This window comes from Phragmites australis, chromosome 24 (genome assembly GCF_958298935.1).
Source record: "Phragmites australis chromosome 24, lpPhrAust1.1, whole genome shotgun sequence".
NCBI classification, from domain to species: Eukaryota; Viridiplantae; Streptophyta; class Magnoliopsida; order Poales; family Poaceae; genus Phragmites; species Phragmites australis.
In genome coordinates, this window is record NC_084944.1 from 6,293,480 (window position 1) to 6,316,333 (window position 22,854).

General features: G+C 39.8%; 1 protein-coding gene across 1 annotated transcript; it reads left to right on the plus strand.

Moving 5' to 3' along the window:
• Positions 1-15,210: 15,210 nt before the first annotated feature.
• LOC133907383 (bifunctional riboflavin kinase/FMN phosphatase-like) lies at positions 15,211-20,304 on the plus strand. The gene is made up of 11 exons (XM_062349417.1): positions 15,211-15,327; positions 16,090-16,220; positions 16,307-16,493; positions 16,729-16,859; positions 16,963-17,032; positions 17,135-17,200; positions 18,208-18,362; positions 18,452-18,547; positions 19,397-19,548; positions 19,617-19,700; positions 19,796-20,304. Exons 2-11 carry the CDS (start codon positions 16,145-16,147, stop codon positions 19,922-19,924), a joined length of 1,146 nt encoding a protein of 381 aa, XP_062205401.1. The 5' UTR covers positions 15,211-15,327; positions 16,090-16,144; the 3' UTR covers positions 19,925-20,304.
• The last annotated feature ends 2,550 nt before the right edge of the window (positions 20,305-22,854 follow it).

Consider the following 22,854-nt stretch of genomic DNA (forward strand, 5'->3'; position numbering starts at 1 on the left):
TCTAATTAATTAATTACTAATAGATTATTCTATCATCTTCTAATAATTGATATTTATTTATTTAACCGCTACACTGGTTAACTTATTACATTAATTATAACTAAAATTTAATCTATAAACTATCACATGGAATATCACATGAAATATCAATTTATTCTTAAACACTTAATTTAAACAACATTTAGTTATTCTTATTAATAAAAGGGATTAAACTGCTTAAGCTAGGTTATCATAAGTGACTAATCTACTATTACAACCCAAACATCATTATGAAGTTATCTAGCTCACTTTATTTATTAAAATACGAGATCTAAATCTAAATTAAACACGACGACACGAATTAAATACTGGATGAGAAAATAAACGAACTCCAAAATTTACAAGATTTGGCAGGGATAAAGATTATGATTTTAGAGGAATATTGACGAAAGAATCGCCGAAATCGGAGTTGAATTGGAGGAGATATGGCTATCGGAAGATTTACCGAAAAGATAAATCTGGAAATTAAAAAGGACTACTGTTTCGCGAACTCGGTCTACGGAATTTGTGAACCGTGGCCGGCTCTGAGGGTGGTTCACCGTAGACCGGATCAGGTGGACTCGGCTCATGAGCTGTGGACTGGTGTGGGCTGTGGGTGTGCGGTCCACCGTGGACCGGACGTGTGGACCGGGGCCGGTGGGGGAAAGGATAAGGCCGATCGGCCTTTTCCCGTGCGGCACAGAGAGGCAGAGTGAGGGGCAGCCAGAGAGAGGGAGCGGCCGGCGGATGGAGGCGGCGACCGGTCGGGGGGGGGGGGATGGAGAATGGAGAAGCTCGAGGCGGCGGCGCCGGTGGGATTCCAGCAGAGAGGGAACGGCCGAGAGAGGACGTCGGCCGGGAGAGGAGGCTCAGCCACGGCTTAGAGCCGGGCGGGAGGTGGAGCGGCGGGCCGGGGCGAGAAGAGGTGGCTGGCGGAGAGAGCGCGACGTCGGAGAAGAAGCGGCGGCCGGGGCGGTGAAGGCGCAGGCGGACCAGCGTGGGATGGTGGCCGACCGAGATGGGGAGCTCGGCGGTGGGACAACAAGAGGGGAGACCGGGAGAAGCGGCCGAGGCGGCACGGCGCACCGGGAGGGAGACGGCGCACGCGGGCGCGATGGCGACTGGGCGCGGCGGGAGATGGAGATGTGGAGCCGGAGATGGAGCTCGGTGAGGGGCGAAGACCGGCGGCGCGGCGTGAGTCGGCAGCCGACGCGCGCGGGACGCAGAGGGCTGCTCGGACGGTGCGCTGTGGGAGGCGCGGCGGAGCAGTGACACAAGGGGACGGCGCGAGCTGGCTGGCCGGGGATGTGCAGGCGACTCCGGGCGGCGGGGCCGGAGAGAGGAGGGGCGCCGGTGGAGAGCTGCACCAGAGAGGGGAGAAGAAAGGGAGGCTCACCGGGGTGGCACGCGGATGGAGCTGCGCGGTGGAGCTCGCCGGTGACGGATCGTCCGCGCCGCGGTGGCGCGGAGTAGCTATAATCCGGCACGAAGGGACGGCGCAGCACGCGTGGTTCAGCGGCGGCGCGACCGAGCCATGCATGGGCGAGCCATAGCACGGCAGTGGAGGAGGTGGTACTGGGCACCCGTGTTGCTGCTGTGTGGTGTATGTATGCATGTGTGTGGAGAGGAGCTGAGGCTTGCAGACGAAGCTTGAGGAGGGCAATTGGCCAATTGGTTTTGCCTGCTCGAGTGTGAAGATCAGAGGAGAGGAGGATGGGCAGGAGAGAGCAGGGCATGGGGTGATCACACAGAGAGGACGGAGGGATGGGCTGAGAGAGAAGGAGAGATGAGAGAGAAAAGATATTTGTGACAATTTCAATTGATGTATTTGAGTTTGTAATGATTCAATTTGAATAGGTTAAATTGAATCGAATTGGCATAATTCAAATGAGTTTGAATTAGAAATTTATAAGACTTTGTAACGAGGATTTGAATTGCATGTTGATTGAATAAATGTATTCGAATTCGAAAACAATCGAATGGTCATTGAAGGAATGATTTCAATTGAATTTGCAAAATGATAGAACTGGAAGAATTGAATATAATGCGAATTATTCGAATTGCATGCGAGTATGGAATCGATAATGATCGATGAATCTCGATTTGAAATTGATTCAAAAAGAGTAATCAAATTTGGATTTGAAATTGAGTTTGGCATTAATTCAAATAATGGTATTTGAATTAGGAATAATATTTTAACCGAAAGCATCGGGTTTTGGATTAGGAAATTGCCGAGAAGAACTAAAATGGATTCGAATTGAGAGAACTTCAAATTCAAATCACCGCGCAAAGAACTATAAGAACCAATAAACCAAAATGCATATGATCAATTCATTGCAACGATTTATTTAGAAATTAACTTGGTGCTTTCTGGAATACTTAGCCAGAATAATATATTTGAATATATACATACGAGTATATATACATCAAATATATACTCCCTTGATTTTACACTAGTTTAATAATTGGAAAAAGTTTTAATTTGGAGCGAATTTTGCTATATTTTTATATGCTAAATTCAGGGTGTTACAAATCTACCCCACTTAAATGAATCTCGACCCTGAGATTCGGATGGTTTTAAGAAGGGATTGGAGAAATACTATTTTCTATCGGATCTTCTTCTCGATCCACTGTTACTTTATCTTTTTCGAAAACTTCGTGATGTTTGTCGAAAGTAACTGTTATCTCTTTTGGCTAGACATTCTATCATATCCAAAATATATCCCAATATAACGCTAACATATGTTATCTTCCGTTTCTGAACCACTCTGTTATTAGTAAACTTATCTTATCGTATCGTATAATTTCTTATGGGTTTCACCGAATATTATTATGACTCCAAGTAATTCCAGTATTTCTAATCTCAGGACTTCTTCCGAGTATATCCACTTAATTAACTATGCTTGATATCCCATAATCAATTTTAGTCCAGTGATAAATCATGGGATCATCCCACTTCAGGTGTTATTCTCTTTATAACATCAATATTATCATCTATAATCTTACTGATAACTTTGATTATCTATGGGTTATCTGGCATTCACTGAAATTCTGTCGATTATTTTCTTTAATCCTTTAGATATATCAATAACTCTTGGGTTCTAATTTCATAATCCCTCAATCACTGGTGGTTTACCATTCCTTGTATTGGAATAATCCTTGATTCCAACATATACTTGTGTTTGTATCCTTAAATGATAACTTTCCAAGTCAAAGTGAGGCTACCCCACTTAAAGTGGTTTTGACTACGGATGATCTCATAGAGTATGCGACACTATAGTCAATTGTCCATTCATGGATTATCACTTTATCCTCTGTTTGAGATTTGGTTGCAGTTCTCACTAAACTGATGTTGCTCCAAAACATAGTTTAAGCTTTCGAACTTTCTCAGTCTAAGACTGTTGATTGAATTCTTCATTCCCTTATGATACAACACAGATAGATCATTTATTGTCATCTGATAGGGTCTTCTAGCTATTGGGTCGTTCATCCAGTTTTATCCAGGAGTAATTCCAGTTATGGTCATCTCCATACTATAAGTACTTTCTTTCAGGAGAAATTTTTGCAAACTTCTGTGAGTTAGGGTGTTAGCCTATTGATGTCAAGATTTCTCTTCAATCCTTCATGGGGCTACTGAGATAAACTTCCAATTTTCTTAGGTTGTATTGCCTTGTTGATGGTCAAACACTTAATTCCAAGATTATAACTTGTCATTTCTTTCCAGTGCCGTAGGGTTTGCTAAAATACTACCCCACTTAAAGGGATTCCGACATAAGGGTTTCCAAAAGATATATCTGATACTTGTTCCGAGTACACGGATCTCAAAATACTTTCACAACTATCGGAGTTTCCATGATATGAGATACTCTCTGAAAGATGAACAAAAGAACAACTCCAAGGTAAAGCTAAACAACATCTCAAGTTGAACTAGCTAGAGTATTCATTGTGACTGATATCCATTGATTTTTGGGTTTCCAATTATGGGGATCCGTTCCAAAGGTCTACATGATCGTCCACAGTTGCTCCGATTGTTGATGTGATGCTTTGATGATATAGACTGATGCAGCAGTCAGTTACTTCAGAGGACAATTTCTTGCAGAGTGGCATGAATCCTTGCAATTAAAGCAGAGCTTTTGTGTGCTTTTGGTGTTGCACTGAGTCGCTACTGGACAGCTTGCTATGAATTGCTCGGATTGCTTACAATTGTAGCAGATCTTGCTAGGGTTTGGTGTCTTCAGAGTTCCTTTCTGTCACAGGTTTCACTATCTTCATTGCAGGGAATTGGATTTGCTTGATTAGAGGTGAATCCTGAGGCTTTATTTTGCATAAAATGTTGATCTTCTAGCTTTCATCTCTTGTAACTAGCCATATGGCATTGACCGAGTTTAGATTTCCTCTTCTTGGTGTTTCAGTGGTCTTGGTCAACATTTTCCATGTCAAGAGCTTAATTGATGTTGCTGAGTTCTTGAGCAATTGTCTGCAGTGGTTGGGTCTGACCGCCCATTATTGCGAGAATGTCTCCAGCAATAGGTGCTAGTGTCATGCGATGTTCACTCTTGTTATCTGGATTTCCGGGTTCCTTATTCAATTTATGTCCTTTAGGGACTTTCTATATTTCTGGATTGCTTTCATTGTCATGAGCGTCTTCTTCAGTTGGTTTGACATTGTCGCCTGTCTGATTGTTGTTGTTTGGAACAGACTTTGTAGATGGGCTGCTTATAGCCTTCAGTCCTGTGGCTTGGGTTTTAAGCTCTAGGTGTTGATCATCTTCGATTGATTTCTCTGATGACATATCCGGTAGCTTCTTGTTCTTCAGGGATAAGGTAGCAAGCATAAGATGAGTTAAGATTCAATTTTGGTAGATGTGTAACAAGAGCACACAACCGAGAAAACACGCAATGAACAACCAACAAGAATCAGCACTACAATGCGAACACACACAATTAATTTTTTCGTTACTACGATACGATAGAAAATAAAAGTTAGGCTTCATGCTTGACACAACTCGTTATGTAAGCCTTAATTTTGTCGGATTTTCCACGTTAAGTTTTGAGATAACAATACCAAGGAAGAGTAATACAACAATTAGGATCTGCTCCCAAAACCCGATATTTAACTAGCCATCATGCAAGACATACATATAACATAACTTATCAATTTGACACAACATATGATCTAAAGTAATAGGATGAGTATGCTTAGATTCTTGTCTTGCTCAAGTGCTTCACACACAATATCACAATCAGGTTCCACCTCAAGAATACCCCCGTCGCTCTCCAGTTCGTCGATCACTAAAAGAAAGAACGGTGCATCACAATTAACGTGATGAAATGCTATGATACATGCAATAAATGCCATGATAACATAACAGGAGATGAGGTACTGAGTAAAGAACATTATGCAACAAGAATCATATGAATTTAAGTGTGAAAACTCATGTTATAAAAGTTTTATTTAAGGTATGTTAAAAAAAGGACCGTAAAAAAGCTAGCTATCAAGGTTAAATGAGCTTCACAATTTAAAAAGCACTTTCATACCAAAGTATATTTTTACTAGATAACATTGATCATAACATGAATTTTTCAAGTAGTTTCATAATTTTAGGATGCAATTAACTATAATTTAATTAAGCTAAAACACATTTAAATAATTAATTAATTATCAAAAAGTATTTCTGGAGTTTCAACATTTTAACATTTAGTTCATACTCATAAGAAGCTAATGCAACTAGTCTCATGATTTTTGGAGTTCGTATGAACTAACTATGAAATTTACAAGCTATCAGCAAAGTAAATAAAAAGAAAAACCTCTGATAAACTGTAATATCTGGAGGGTTCAGGATCAACCAGGATCCTCCGGGTACCAGAACCTCTGGTGAGGTTCTGATCAAGAGTTCTCTGTTAAAAATTGCTTAGATTAACCTGGAACCTCCGGATTATAGCTGAACGCGAGTTTTTTTGACAATTCTTCGTCCGAATCGACTTGCATGTTAAAGTCTAACCCACATAATCATGTATTGACACTAAAGCATGGATTCTAAACCTAATATAAACACTCTACCAACACAAATTACTAGCTCTACTCATCCAAACCTTCCTTCTATCTCTGATGCCTCAAGAACATGATGCTACTTCACCATTCCTCGATTGCAGCCCACAAATCCATCCAAAAACCAACTAAGACGTGCATGGCTACCATGGAAACCCTAGGGACTTACCCAAGGTCCTCTACCCAAGTTGGTGACTGCCGGTCGGGGAAGAATCAATCAGGAAAGCTCGGAGAAGGGGGATGCCAAGTTGGTGAAATTGCAGTGAAGAACAAGTGATGAAATTGGATTGAACTCCTCCAAATCTTCATGCATGCGAACAAGAATTAGATATACAGGAAGCTGATGAGCTGGGGAACACCATGGTGTGACATGCATACCTCACATCTTGTTCTTGAAGGCAGATTCTTGAGGAGAAAGTGAGAGTGTTTGAGAGAGGGAAGGGGAGTAGCGGCTCTGCTGCTTGTGCTGCCTGGTTTGGAGTGAAAGAGAGAGTGAGTGTGAGTGAGTGAGGTGGGGTGGGGCTGCTGGCGCCCAAGAGAGGGAGGGGTGAGGTGTGGGGCCGGTCAGTGGGTCCTATTTGCAAGAGTGACAAGTATTTCAGTAGAAGTTCTATTCCTTCTCTCCTTTTTCTTTTAGTCCAAACGAAAAGATTTAAGCTCCAAAAATTCTAGAAATTTTTGTGACGCGATTACAAAATGAGATGAAACCTTATTAATTGGATTCATCTACAATGCACAAGCGGAGGTTAAACTAAGAAAACTCTAACATCGGGTATTTTCATAACTCAAAGAAATTTGTTTAAGCACCCATTAGAAGTAACAAGCACTCCCCAATGCTTAACAATTAAACATGATGCTCATGATGTATGTTTATACTTTATGACAGGTTTATAAAATTGGGATGTGACAAATGGTGCTCTATTAGAGCAAAGTCTTATGGGTGATACATGCAATGAATGTTTGGTGGTGGCCATTGAGAAAATTGTCAAGCAAAGATCATGACTCAAGAAACCACACAACCATCTCTTCTACTCTAGATAATTTGGCAATTTTGGATTGAATCTGGAAGTTCTTGTCTTTATAAACTAGACATTTCGAGCTAAATTCGGATATTTCGATATCTGCAGAAGGTTGGAGGTATATTAAGATGAAAGAAGAAGTTAAAATTGGACCTCCACTACAAGTGCTTCGTTTAAGAGCTCATCAAGTGTCCAATAGACCATTCCATCAATGATGTTTAAGGAGACATTTAAAAGAGAGATGGTAATTGGTAAAACCTTGTCGGAGGATTAACTCCTATCGCAGGGATCCCGAGAGACCCCTTTTTAGAGATTCGGCCGGGGGGATAATTCTGAATAAGTTTGTCGGAGGAATAAATGGGGGTGAATGCAAATGCAACGGCCGGTGGTGGGGGATGATGATCTAGTGCAGGGAGAAGTAAATGCACCGGAATTTAGACAGGTTCGGGCCGCACGGGGGCATAATACCCTACTCCTATATGGATGTAATAACTGCCCTGAGGAAGTCCGTCAAGGATGTTGTTGGTTACAAGAATATTTGTCTAACTAAGGGCTTAAGGCTCCTTGTTCTTGGGCAGGGGCTGTGCTCTGAGTTGGTCTATGGTTCGATTCTTGGTGCTTCTGTGTTCGATGCTTACAGTGTCTTGCTCGATTGCTTGTTGGGTCGTTCTCTGGTCCTTCTTTCTCTTCTGTGTTGCCGGCTCTTTTAAGCACTCGCCGGCTGCGACATGCCCCGAACGGGAAAGAGGGGGCACTAGTTCCAAGACGCCACGACTGGGAAAGGCGTCATCATTTCTTCTGGGTGAAGTGACCGTGGGGTGGAAAACACGGCGCACGTCCGGTCACCTGTCACCATAAACGTCCTGGCAACGGGCGCCATAGAGAGGGCCCATCGGGCAGCCGCAGAGCAACCCGGCGTGCCCGCCCTGTCTTGTTCCTCTGCCACAGCAGGACGACAGATGAAATGCCTTGATCCTGGCGATGTTATCCCGAGACACACCGGAGGATACGGGACGAGACCCGTGCAATTAATAGCCCCACGCCTCTCTGCCAAAACATGGCAGGAACTGACATTGCGGTGGGAGCAGTTGGGGATGTCAGGCCACGCACGCTCATTGAATGCGGCCTCGGACCTCTGACTGACTGACACCCCATCGGCGGGTGCCTCGGGGGTCTTTCTGAGTCGTCGGGGCACCGAGTGCTTGGGGGTACTGTTCCCCGAGCATTCTCTCCCGAGAATGCCTATCCTTGTCCCCGGGGTACCGAATGCTCGGGGGTACTGTTCACCTCCCGAGCACCCTCTCCCGAGCACTCTTGCACGAACCTTCGGGGAACCGAGTGCTCGGGGGCTGCCACGTGCAGCCCCGAGCACTCTTACACAAACCTTCGGGGAACCGAGTGCTCGGTGGCTGCCACGTGCAGCCCCGAGCACTCTCTCCCGAGCACTCTTACGCGGATCCTCGGGGAACTAAGCGCTCGGGAGCTGCCACACGCAGTCCCGAGCACTCTCTCCCGGAACTTGGCTCTTCTGATCGTCGGGGGACTAGGGCGCTCGGGAGTGACTGGGCACTTCCCCGAGCACTTTCTTCCCAGAACTTAAACTTTACGGATCATCGGAGAACTGGGGTGCTCGGGAACCAGGGACTGTGGCCCCGAGCACCTTCTCTTGGGACTTGAACTTTCCTCACCCCGCAGGAGGGACCTCACGGGATGGTGACACATGGCGGATGGCCAGCCTGGCCTCGGGACTCAGGGACCTCCGGTTCCTGATACACCGACAAACCTCTAGTTACAATTTCTTTGTGAATTTTACCTTTTAGTATCTTTGTGAGCTATATAAGGTAAAAGAAGCATTAGATGATCCAGACTTGATAATGGCTATAGAAGATGAACTCAATCACATCACGAGAAATGAAGTGTAACCCTTCCCTATTGAAAGATCAAGCTAAACTTGGTAACAATCAAATGTATTTTCCATTACAATCAAGATGGATAAATTGAGCTTCCTTTGTGGACTTCAAATCAAGCACGTCAAGTTGGTAAACTTCCAAGTCCATTCACATTTGTGAGAAATTGATTGAAGAAGATGGGCATGGAAGTAGACATCGATTTGAAGGATTGGAAGACTTAGTGCATATATGAGGATATAAGTAAGCAACAAAGCTAATGAAGCCAACTGTGAAGAATCAAGCTCAAGTCAATGGAGGCACACTTCATTCAAATAAGAGGGCTTATACCCAATAAAGCTACTCCCATGGTAGATTGACAAGCCATGATTCACATCTTGTGGTAATATACAAGATTTTATAGTTGTAAGTCCATTCTTGGCACAAGTATTTTTATTGTAATTTTTTTTCCTTGAACTCGAAATATAGGGTAAATTCCTCTAGATTCTTGAATGAACTAAGTGCATATTACAAGTAATTCAAGTACTTGTATGCACATATTTAGGGAGAGCTTATCCTATGTTTTGTGCTTTGAGACTAATATTTCTTGAAGTGAAATTTATGTTTAGTCTCTTGGTGAAATGAATATCCTCAAGCCATGATTCACATCTTGTGGTAATATACAAGATTTTATAGTTGTAAGTCCATTCTTGGCACAAGTATTTTTATTGTAATTTTTTTTTTTGCCTTGATCTCGAAATATAGAGTAAGCTCCTCTAGATTCTTGAATGAACTAAGTGCATATTACAAGTAATTCAAGTACTTGAATGCACATATTTAAGGGGAGTTTATACTATGTTTTGTGCTTTGAGACTAATATTTCTTGAAGTGAAATTTATGTTTAGTCTCTTGGTGAAATGAATATCGTCAAGGATGTTAAGGAGAGTTGTCATGAAGAATTCAAAACCTATTGTGACTAACTTTTTAGGACCAAAAATATCAAAATTGATCAATAGGTGAAATGGAGGGCATTAGAGACTTGGGAAATTATTTGAAGATTTATCTAATTGATTAAAGAGCCAAGTCATATGAAAATATAATTAGCATCCATTCAATGTCACTCCGTAAAGTTGATTTTGTGAATAATGTATTTGAAGCATGAAGTTCCTTTCCATGCTTATTTCAATTAAAGTTGATCTATGTCATTATACAAATACCATCTTGTGATATTCATATATACCATTGTGTCCTTACAATTGGTAGTAATACAAGAGTTAATCCTTGTTGATCATCTTTTTTTCAATTTTTGCTTCTAGTGACTTCTTTTTTTGTGAAAGATTTACTTTAACTCTAAAAGTCAAGGAAATGAGTTTATGTAAGCTTGCTATTTTAATACTTGTATATTTTTAAATATACTTGCTTGAGATAAGCTTTTGAGTATGTATGCAATTCATTTCTTTTCAATCTATTCACTTAGTTCATTTGTTGAACTTTATAAATGATAATTTGTTGATCTTTTAATTTAGATGTAATTTGGACATTATTTATGATATTTTATATTGCATTTGGTATCTTTATGGCTTGTATCCTAATTTTTATCCAAATTATATCTTTATTGGATCTTTCAAGTGATGAGCATGTTTATTTAATTTAATCGTTAACAATCATAGCATGTTGATTTCTTTTATACAAAATATAGAGTAAGCATCTCTCAAAAGTTTTTAATGGCTAAAAGTTGCATAGAGTGTTCATTTACTTCAATTGATATCTATTTCATTTGCACTGCTTATTGGAAAGTTTGCTTTGTATGGTGGGTTTTGCTAATCTCTTTAGACTCGATGAATTTAAGGATCAAATTGTACTTGAATGAGTTTTAGGTACGATGAAGATGCATTGGATGCTTGTGTTAATCATAATAAAGGTTGTTCCAAAATCAAGATCATTTCAATTAATTCATAAAGAATATTTTTATCTTTCAATTAGTATTTATAAAGAAGATCATCTTCTTCAATTTCAATTGGAATCATAAAGAAGGACCACATCAAAGTAAAACTAAGTAAGGATAAACAATGATATACTACATCAATCCAATACCCTCTCGATAACTTGTTCTTAATTCATAAAATTAATGTCATAGATTCAACTTTGTGTAGATTGCATCATAGCATGAAAATAGATTACAAAAATTTATTTTTCATGCAAATACCAAAAAAAACTCTTTATTGCAGATATGAGAAATTTGAAGTAGCATATTTTTATAGAAACTCTATAATCATGTTTATGATTCAGCTAATGCTAAATATGCAAAAGAATTCAAATCAAATGCTTAAGTTGCTCTTATATGAAACATTGATAAAACTGACAAAATCTTTTACTTGAGATTTATATTCCGCTTTGAATAGCCTTATTAAACATGTAAGCTTATGAGATGTTGACTCTTTGTGATAAACGAAAAATTCGTTATAATATCAATAATTTTGTTATTTTTTTCTCGAATATGTAGAAGACATGCGCATCATGCATTAAGAAGAAGAAATGTACATAGAGTACAACACACACACCCCACAAACTTTACTTCAAAATAAACGTGCCACTTAAACAATCAAAACGACTTAAATCACAACCATGGTCAGTCGTGCGAAATCTTTGGCACCGCCTTAACCAATAGAAAAAGAAAGAGATCACGACCATGACCCAAAGTTGAGTCTCATCCCTAATGAGCTACATCACTCGTTGGGAGCTAGGCGATGCTCCGTTGAAGACATAATCATTCCGATACTTCCAAATTGTTCAAGCCCCCTAAGGTGATCAAGGAGTTCAGACTAACCCTCATAGAACTTGTGACCAACTTAATAGCACTAGACCACAAATCAAAGAAATATGTGGTGAGCAATTCGGGTGATAGATCAGGTAGCCCATACAACCTGAACAAGAGTGACCAAACTTCTCTTGAGAAAACACAAAAAACTAAAATGTGGTGGATTGTCTCATCCTCTTGGTCACAAAGCAGGTAGCATTTTGGATGTGGAAGCCCCCGTCGTGCCGAGCGATCAGCGGTCCAACACCGATTATGGGCCACCAACCAAAGGTAGAATTGACATTTCTTAGGAGCCCATGATTTCCAAATCAATTTCCATGGCTCCAGGGTAATGAATCCAATAAAGAATGCTTGATAAGCAGTCCTGGCTGAATACTTTTCATCCCCAACAAATCTCAACCTATGTTCATCTTGTGTGTCATGTTGGAGCTCCGCACCTGTCACTAAATCCCAAATTACTAGATACTCAAATAGGGCAGCCACCGAAAGGGCTCCCTATATGTCTTGGACCCAACGGTGATCAACCAAAGCTTCCTTCATTGTGCACCGATTGGCTTTGCGTTTAGTAACTACGGCAAACAAAAGTGGGGCAAGATCAGCAATGGACTGTCCTTCCAACTACTTGTCTATCCGAAAGAGAGTGTTGCAGCCATCTCCAACCACCGTAATTATCACAATAGAGAAAAAAGCCTTAACACAAGGATGAACTTGCAAAGTAAACAAGGCCCAAGGCTTGTCCGACTAGGTTTCATGTAACCAGAGCCATCTCATTCGCAGCGCCCAACCTAATGTTTTTTTAGTCATGTATACCGAGACCTCCAAGTTCTTTAGACCAACATACCTTTGGCCAAGCTATCAAGCAGTGTCCTCCTTTTGCCTCCTTTCTTCCTCGCTATAGGAACTCTCTTCTAATTTTATCGATCCCTTTCATGGCCCATGGAGGGAGGTTCATAGCCATGGCTAAATAGACCACAATAAAGGTAAGCACGACCTTCACCATAATAGTTCGACTAGCCCGTGTCATGAGTTCAGCTTTCCAGCCTGAAAGTTGGTCTGCAATTTTATCAATAATTGTTTGAATTTGGCATTTGGTCAATTTTCTGATGTATAAAGAAAGACCAAATATTTTCACGGAGACTTAATCAATTCACAAGGCAAAAGATGTTGCACCACCGCAAGATCCTCTTTCGAACATTGAATTGGAACATCACTGCTTTTTGGAATATTCGTCTTATGACCAGAAGCAGTCCCAAATAAGTGCAGGATATCTTGGATCAACTCCAAATCTAAGATAACTGGTATAATGAAAAGAACCATGTCATCAGCATAAAGAGAGACCCGATGGCGAAGGGGTCGGTTTCAGAGTGCATGTAGCATGCCTTCATCACTTGCCTTCTAAATTAGAGTGTTCAGAACATCCATGACAAGAATGAATAACATTGGAGAGAGAGGGTCACCTTGATGACCTCTCTTATGCTAAATCTTATCACCCAGAATACCATTTAAAATAATATTTGTAGTGGAAGTATTCAATAAAGCACTGACCAAATTACGCCACCGCTGACCAAAACCAAGGCTTTGAAATACCTCCAAAAGAAAGGACCAAGATACCGAATCAAAGGCCTTACTGATGTCGAGTTTCAATAGTACTCGGGGCTGTTTTTGTTGATGGAGAAAACGAGCAGTCTATTGTACCAAAAAAATTTATCTTGTATGCATCTCCCTTTCAAAAAAGCACTTTCAAAACAGAGGTCGGTACTAGACACATTGCATGGCTATAAAATAAGTTTTCCAACGTGTATTTACACGTCCGAAATAGAGTCTGTACGTGTGAGGTTGGAGTTTTTAATCTGAGTCTGACTAACTGCAACGAAGTAAATCCAAATTGACTTTAAACTTTCTTATCTTCAATCTCCATATTTAGGACGACTTGAATTCGTGAAGAATTTGGAAAGAAAGCTTTTTAAACCTATGAAAAGATGTGATATAATTGTATATCATCTACAAGTGTCTTGTAAATCGCGGACTCTATATTCGGTCATATTCTCATGTCACTTTAACTGCTATCTTCTAATGAAATAGCTATATCTCTTAATATGAAACTCCAAATCTCATACAATTTAATCATTGAAAAGAATACTTGATATCCTTCTAAAATATTGATATTGATGCCTTAAAATTCTCTGTACACATGCGCATCACTTCGTAAACATAATGGATAGAACCGCATTAGGTGCTGAATAAAAATGCTAGGTCCCCACTCCTTTTTAACCCAAAAGGTAAGTAGACATTGCATATCCTCATCAATCCCTCGGATCGCACCCAGCCTCACTTGAAGTGCTGCTGTAGCTGGCACATCTTTGAGGCTCGCGGGACCTGGTGAGAGAGCTGTTGGCCGGCTGGCCGGCTGAGGTGCGGTCGAGCGGTGGAGGGTAGAGCCGCGGGGGAGTTCCGGGCGCAGCAGAGTAATACTATAGCAAGTCAGGAGGTTGGCCTAAGGAAAGGGGCAATTGTTTTTCACCATCCTATCGCATGGCACACGCAAAAATGCCACTTTACCTAAACTTCACTCCCATTTGCTACGGGGGCCCATATGTCAGTGAGATCGGATGAAAACAGTACCTAGAGCTAAAATTCTTATGTAATTCAAACTAAAAAAATGTGTCAATTTTTTACATGCTCTATAATTTATAAACAACCCATTTAAATTGAATTCACCTAAAAATATTATGTAGAATTCAAAATAAAATTCTCCAAAATATGCTACTTTTGCAATTTCTACCAATTTTAAGGCCTTACAAAAATTCCAAAAATCTAAGAAAATTCATTAATATTCCTCTAATATGATTTACTAATTTATAAAGTTATAAAGTGAAAAAGTGAGTTAATTTGTAATAGGCATTACTAATAAATTAGTACATCACATTATAATAAATGGGCATTACAAAAGAACTCACCTTTTCACTTATAACCTAGGGTGTGAAATAATTTTAAAAATTAGTAAATCACATTACAGAAATATTAGTGATTTTTTTAGTTTTTTGGAATTTTTGTAAGGCCTAAAAAATTGCTAGAAGTTTAAAAAATAACACATTTTAAAGAATTTTAGTTTGAATTCTAATCTTAGTGAATTCAGTTAAAATAGTTTGCTTATGAATTATAGAGTATATACAAAACCGACATATTTTTGGTATTTTTTTAGTTTGAATTACATAAGAATTTTAACTCGTAAGTACTGTTTCAGCTCCTGTCGTTACTATTCATCCAATCTCACTGAGACGTGGATCTACGTGACAAATGAGAGTGAACTTTTGATAGAGTGATATTTTGGCGTGTGCCGTCCGGTAGGATTTAAAAAAAACAATTGCCTCAATAAAAGGAGTCGCTTCAGGATCCGTGCAGCCACGTGGCGTGATCTGGAGCCTGGGTTAGGCTCCCTCTCGTTATCCCCACGCTCGGCCACTCCGCCCCGCAATCGCCGGCCAATACAATCGGAGCCAGCGAGAGACTGGCCGCCGCCGCCGCCCACTGCCTGCAGGTCAGCCTCCGCACCTCTTCCTGGTAGCTTCGCTCCGGTCCTCTCCTCTCCTCTATGCGCTCGGGGTTGGGGAATGGGGACGTCGCTGCAAGCAAAGCAACCAGCGTGTTCTTGCGAGTTGCGGTTCCTGGATGCGATTGATTTTCCTAGGAACGAAGAATTCTAGGGTTGATTCGGTTTCCAGTATTTCATCTTTTTACCCTTGTCAAAGATTCACTTTTTGATTGGGTATCGTGGTCGAACTTAATCGCACCTTATTTTGTCGCTGAGACTTGATCACCTCTGCGCGGTAGCTGTTCGGTGGAATGGCCTTGGGGTAGACTTGAATTGGAGACCCCAGTCCAGATTGGAAGATGTTTGGTTCTGAACCTGTACAAACTGTTCCTATCCCAAACTGAGCAGCTGCCTTGCCTTGTGGCATCTGTTGCTGCTGGTTCATGGCTTATCTCACCTTGGTCAGACAGAGAGAATTGTTCTCACTGTACATGTTCAAACTATTTATGAAGAAATTAGTTCTTATACATGATAGGTATCGATGTATCAGTATGAACTATGAATCAGGTGAAAATCTTTCTGACTGAACTCTGAAGTGATGATGTCTGTGCCTAATCACCTGAATGCAAGCTTTTTTTAAACACATGTGGACTCATTTTTAGTTTAGCATTACTACAGATATGGACTATTATACGAGTTATGAGCTCATGTTTCTTCTAGTGCCGTCATCAATTTGGTTTATACCTGAATAGTTTGGTTATTTGTCAGGTTGTGCATCCCAAATAACTTGTCTCTTGCTGCACTAAATTCTTCTGTGCTTGGAATGGCAGCACCCAAGCCCATTACTCGGCTTATTTCCCATGTCATTCTTGATTTGGATGGCACCCTCTTAAACACAGGTGACTGAAAACTTGCTAATGCTTATAGTGTGCTAAGTTCATTTTTCTGAATTAGCTTTGCTTCCCCTGGTTGTACTACTTGGCAGATTCCATTGTAAGTCGGGTAGTGAAACCATTTCTTGTCAAAAATGGGAAATCGTGGGATAGCAAGAAAGCACACAAGCTAGTTGGAAAGACACCTTATGAAGCTGCAGCGGTTGTTTTAGAGGACTACGGACTCCCTTACTCTACCGAAGAGTTCCTCTCAATGATTACTCCAATGTTTAGTGAGCAGTAATGCGACTGGAACTTCTTTATGCTTGTATATTTTCTGATATTTTGCAAAAATTGTACTGGCATGCTCATCGGGAATTTAGATGTATTTGACTTTATGGATGCATTTGCTTGATAAGATACATGATTCTTTCAGTATTTTTAGATACGGGTATATGTTATGTTGCCAGTCAGTTCTCACCCTGCATTTTTTGAGTTACTGAATATCCTTGATAGACTAAACTTCATATTGCAGGTGGTGCAACATAAAACCTCTTCCAGGAGCTTATCGTCTGATAAAACATTTAAGGGGTAATGGGGTGCCAACTGCTTTGGCTTCAAACTCACCAAGATCTAACATTGAAGCCAAAATTTCCTGCCATCAGGGTATATCTTATCCTACTTCTAGAAAAAAATCTGAATATGCATGTTCGTTTTGTGTTTATGTGTTGGAGTTATTTATTAGTTAATTTATTCTTATGGTCTATAGGATGGAAAGAGTCTTTCTCTGCAATTGTTGGTGGTGATGAAGTAGAAAAGGGGAAGCCATCCCCAGATATGTAAGACACCGTCCTACATGATGTCATCATTACTGATACCCTAGATTTGTTGAATATATCTCATTTTCTTACTTCTGATCTGCTGGTGTGATGATATTCAAGATTTTTGGAAGCGGCAAAAAGAATGAACACCGGGCCTTCAAATTGCCTAGTAATTGAGGATTCCTTGTAAGTTTTGCTTTCGACAACTTCATCCTATATATGGTATTGGTATGCTCTTGTTAGCATGGCTTGGCTATCTATTTACTATACCATCATCTACACAACAGATGTAAGAACAACATACACTTTGATGGATCAGAATTTCATGTTTTGAGATGCCTGAATTTGCATGGTTATGAAAGATATCTGTTTGAAATGAAAACATAGTTCAATCACACATCTCACAGCTTTTATCATATTTACTCCTATAAAAAATTGATTTAGTGCTGGTGGTACAGTCTCCTCACCCTTCCCTCTTTACAGAAAAATGATGTGCCCTCCTCCCACCTCCTAAAAAACCGGGAAGTCTGGTAAAAACTACTTAGTGGATGCACCTGTAGAAACACACGAGATTTCAACTAGTAACAACAAATGTTTTCCCTTGCTTTATTATATGAAGAGAACAATTTTGTTAACAAATATGCTCCACATTTGACAGATAAATTTAGATATGAATTGTCTTTTACATCATACTACCAACGTTCTCAAATATATGTCATTTAGGTATGTGTGCAGTCAAACTTTGGAAACTTTGACCACTAATATACTAAAAGGTATTAAGATTTGTCCCTTGAAAATGATATTAGGAGATTTGTCGTGCCAAATACTTTCAAATGGTTATATTTTCAACAACTTTTGATAGCAAATGCTTAGAAAAAGTAATGGTCAAAGACATGCATTTGAGACCGTGTTGATGTCCTAAACGACAAGTAAAAAAGAACGGAGGTAGTAACAGGGTATAGTGGTACAATCCCATAGTATACGCAGTCGTGTATAACACCTAGAATTTTTACCGGAGTAGATGTTTCATTTTTGTTCCATATACTTGTATAGTTATTCTGGCTGACATCTCATGTATTATCTGTATTTTTCTGATCACTGTTCCTTTTACTGGTTCAAACAAAATCACGATGTAGTATGCAGTACTTCGGTGAAGACATTATCTTTAACATTGTAAATAATGGTTGTGCTAGGCCAGGTGTTACAGCTGGAAAAGCTGCAGGAATGCATGTCATAGCTGTACCTTCAATACCCAAAAAGGCTGCTGAGTTCAGTTCTGCTGATGAGGTGATCAATTCCCTTCTTGACGTAAGGCCTGAAAATTGGGGTTTGCCACCATTTAATGATTGTATGTTCTATCTCTTGAGATTGCCCGCCTTTTGTTCATTCAGAACATTATGGAATCCAACTTATCTGTTGATAAATTTGTCTGCTCAGGGATTGAAGGTACCTTACCTATAGAACCATGGTTTATCGGTGGTCCTGTGATCAAAGGATTTGGCCGTGGTTCTAAAGTACTAGGAATACCAACAGGTATGGTGGACATGGAATATATAAGTAGAGATAGATTTTACCAGACCTGTTTAAAAGCTCCTCAACGTAGGAAAAAATTAAGTAACTTCACATGGCTATCACTTATATGACTAATTTTTTCGTAATGCTATCTTATTCATTTTGTTCACTGAATGGGCGATTCCAGATGGTTCCCTAAGTAGCTGGTCTACTTAAGTACCAGTTCAGCATTTTGCCTCACTAGGAAAGTTGCTACACACTAAGACAAATGTAGGATTCTTGCTGATACCATAGGATACATCAACAGTTTCATGCTGGTTTGCAAGTGTTGATCTGAAATGGATGTTATTTGGTCATGCCTCTTGATTATATTCAAACCTGTCCCTTTATGTTATATATTCATGTATCCACCTAGTTAATAATCAAGCTTTACAAAGATGTTGGAAACCAGTGTTGTTTTGTTAAAAGAAATTCCTGAAATACTGACAAGGTCATTGCATCTTGGCTAGAATATGTACTCCTTTTTTTCAGTTCTGTTAAGATTTGTGCTGCTCTTTCGTTGATTTTTTGCCCTCTTTTTTTTCTGCTTTTGGTTCAATTGGCCCATGATCATATTCACGAAAGAGGATTTATATTTATAGCTTTCATCTACTATGTTGGGCAATGCGCCATCATTATGTTTCCTATTTGCTTTGCTTTCGAGCTTTTACTTCAGTAACTTTACTCATATATGTTTCGCTTGATTGGTATTTCTTTCCGGTTCATCTTTCTGAGTACACTACTATTCTATACCAGTTCATTTTTGCAATTTGGTACTGCTACACTCAATTTTTCATCTGGAGCACTGATGGTTTTGTGTTTGCACTGCAGCCAACTTACCTGCAGAGAACTTTTCCGACCTAGTGTCAGAGCATACATCAGGCGTGTACTTTGGCTGGGCTGGACTTTCAACACGAGGTGTATATAAGATGGTTATGAGCATTGGCTGGAACCCATATTTCGACAACACTGAGAAGACAGTAGTGAGTGTTCTTTACAGTCATTTCTATGTCCAGTTTTATTACTTTGTTCTAAAAACTATTGGTTGCAGGAACCTTGGTTGCTTCATAATTTTGGTGAGGACTTCTATGGAGAGGAGCTACGCCTTGCTATCGTTGGCTACATAAGACCCGAGGTAATTTAGGGCCAGACAATATTCATACCAGCAAAAACTGTTTCAGTAGTTGGAATGCATGTTCCCAACTCATGACATCGCTTTTGAATTTTTAGGCCAACTTTCCTTCGCTTGAGAGCTTGATAGAGAGGATTCACGAGGATGGGAGGATAGCAGAGAAGGTCCTAGACTTACCGGTGTATGCCAAGTACAAAGACTCACCATATTTGAGAAACCCCTTGTAGCAGGGAAATTCTGCTGCTGCTGGGAATCAGGCTGAGCTGAATCCCATGTGAGAAGCCCTTGTAGGAGGGTCCTAAATAAGTTGTCACATATTGTTCTGTTTGCCAAGTACATTGTTGTTGGTGCAGAAACAATTCGCTTATACTCGATTCTTTCCACTTTTTGGAAGCAACGGTATTGCACTACATGGCTGCTCATCAAAGAGGAATGTTGATACCCTTCAAAAGAAAAAAAAAAAAAAAGAGGGGTGTTGATTACAGAGAACTGGTCGGCAGTTCTGCACTCTGTTAATTACTGCATTGCAGTATTCTACTGTGGAAAGACATACATTTTCACTGTTTTATGTGATAAGAATTGTGGAAGTAGTACCACTCAAGTCTCAGTCATTTGTCATCTTTAGTCTCACACACAAACGATGAAGTTAACACTTTGCTTTCTGATGTACTTGCCCATATCAACTGCATGTCTATGTTCCTCTTTTTTTTTTTATAAAGGATTATGTGTTACCAATAGGCAACCAGTAGGGGCATTTCGTGGAAAGTGTTACCTAGAAAACTACAAACGGCATTTATTTGCAAGCCAGAATCAACCTCCTTGAACAAAATCTATTTGATATATATTTTTAACTGAATTATTGTCAACGAGGAGGGTTGCAAATGTATATTCATCATATTGTTACTTACAGCCAAATAGTGAATAAAACGAGTATGTGAAGGTGCTATCTACGGTGCACGAATCTCAGTGCAGATCCGAGGGACATCTATATGGAATAACTTGATGATTGGCTATTCAAAAGATTTACCTTTTGATTATGATGTCAATCAATAAAATATGAGGTTATATGAGTCAATAATTGTAGAACTAGAATGATAAATAAGTGAAGCTATTTTTATTTTTATTTTTGGCATGAGGGCATGTAAAAACAGAATTTACATTTTCTGAGTGGGTTTTGAGAAATCAAGTTAAAGATATGTCTTAGATTATGATGAGTTATTAATAATATTAGATTTGAGTTGAACTTGGTTGTCATGAACTTGGTTGTGCGTGATTTTGTTTATGGCTAACTCAAGTTAGAGTTGTAGTTTCTATTTTGGGTTCAGAAAAAATTAACTCATCGGAATATTTGGTGTCCGGGATGTTGGCTTTACCGGATGGTCTGGTGTGGTGCTGAAGCTGACACCGGAGTAATTTTATGCTCAAGTAAAAATAAAGATCAAAGCATCGGATTGTTCGGTGATAGACTTAAAGAGCATCGGAACATTTCCTGGAGAGAAGAAATTTTTGGTAAAAAGTGGAAGATCTCACCGGATGATTTGGTGATGCAATGCTGTTAGCGTCGGAGTATTTTTTTAGTGTGCGGCAAAATTTGAAATTCGAGTTTGGCGTCAAATCTAAAGAAGTCACCGGATAGCCCAGTATGGGAGTTTGTGAACATCGGATAATACACTAGATTAATTTTTACAGAGAGGTTGTAGAAGGAGAGTCTGGCGGAAATAAAGGCGTCGGATGATCCAGTTATAGGAAAGTGAGCACCGAAGCTTCGCACCGGATCAATTCTTACAGAGAGCATTTTTTAGTGCGCTGAATGAAAACACACTCACCGAATGTTCCGGTGCTTAGTAAGTGAACATGGTGGAACATCCGATGCTCACGTTTTCTACAGAATGAATTTTGAACTGAGGATTTATGTTATGGATTAACTAGAGATATCCTTAGAATTTGGATATATGTGTTTGTTTGTTTCATAGTGTGCAGGTGATGGATGCAACTTGACGATCGATGACGGGATGATCGAGATCAAGTGGGTGCTTGGTGTCAGACGATCAAGGAGATCAGACGGAGTCAAGGATGATCTTAGTGGTACATGTGGAGTTCAAGCAAAGCATTGAGAGGATAAACGATGAAGATGACAAGAGAATACCAGTGCAAGTGACAAGGCGGTCCAATAGATCAGGAGCGGGAAAGACTTGATCGTCTGGCTTAACATCGCAAGACGGAGGATACGCGTCGATATCGGAGTGCTTACTTGAGGCAAATCAAGTGGTAGCTAGTCACGCATAAGAAGCGTGCTAGTGTTTCGCGGTTTGGCCACAAAACCACGGGAGGACTGCAGGGTCATGTGGCATCATTGCTTAGCTTGCATCGAGGTAAAACTAAATAGTGAAGAAGTTGTGGCTGTTTGATGGAATAAGCAAAATCTAAATTAAAATACCTTAGTAGTAGGTAGGAGTATACTATCGGTGATACGTATTTTGAGAACAATAAAACTTAAAGGCCAAAGAAGCTCCCAAGAGCTATAAATAGATGGGTAGAGCTGTGGGAGAGCTTTGAGCCCGCTATTTAAGAGCCTAGTGATATGTTTTAGAGTATGAAAGATGGTAGGCTTAGTCTTTGTAATAGGCTAGAGCTTTTGTGAGAGAAACGATTTTGTAATCTATTAAAAATATGATTGATCTCTATGTTTAAAGAAGTTTATTTTCTCGCATGAGCTTGTATTCATCTCCTTCTTTTAGTTCTCCTTGCCTTCGGTGCAAGTTTTTTTATTTTCTTGTTGATTTTCCTTTTTAGTTGCAATTTTTTAATTTTAGAAAGTTATTCTTCTTATTGCTAGAGGCATAAACATTCATATACTCATCTATTTGAGGGGGTCTTGAATTTTCTTGCCTCTAAACCATCAACTTAGAGAGTTGCTTCTTTCGATGACTATTTTTTTATCTGTTCTTCATTTAAGTTTCAATTTATTGTACTCAAAGATATATAAAATGGTCTTGAGTCGAGTTGCATGTGGTTTTTTCAATTATTCCTACTAGTTTTACACTAGATCTAAGCCAAAAGTTTGTGGTCAAGTATGTGACTCTCTCTGAATCAGTTTTAGATATTTATTTATATATCTATATGACGTCAAATAAAAAATGATCAACTACAAAGTTGT

Excerpts from the sequence above, each read along its gene's own strand:
- LOC133907383 (XM_062349417.1), top strand. The coding sequence starts at position 16,145 with ATGGCAGCACCCAAGCCCATTACTCGGCTTATTTCCCATGTCATTCTT. Across the intron at positions 16,221-16,306 it reads TGGCACCCTCTTAAACACAG|ATTCCATTGTAAGTCGGGTA; the intron begins GTGACTGAAAAC and ends ACTACTTGGCAG. Across the intron at positions 16,860-16,962 it reads CAAAATTTCCTGCCATCAGG|GATGGAAAGAGTCTTTCTCT; the intron begins GTATATCTTATC and ends TATGGTCTATAG.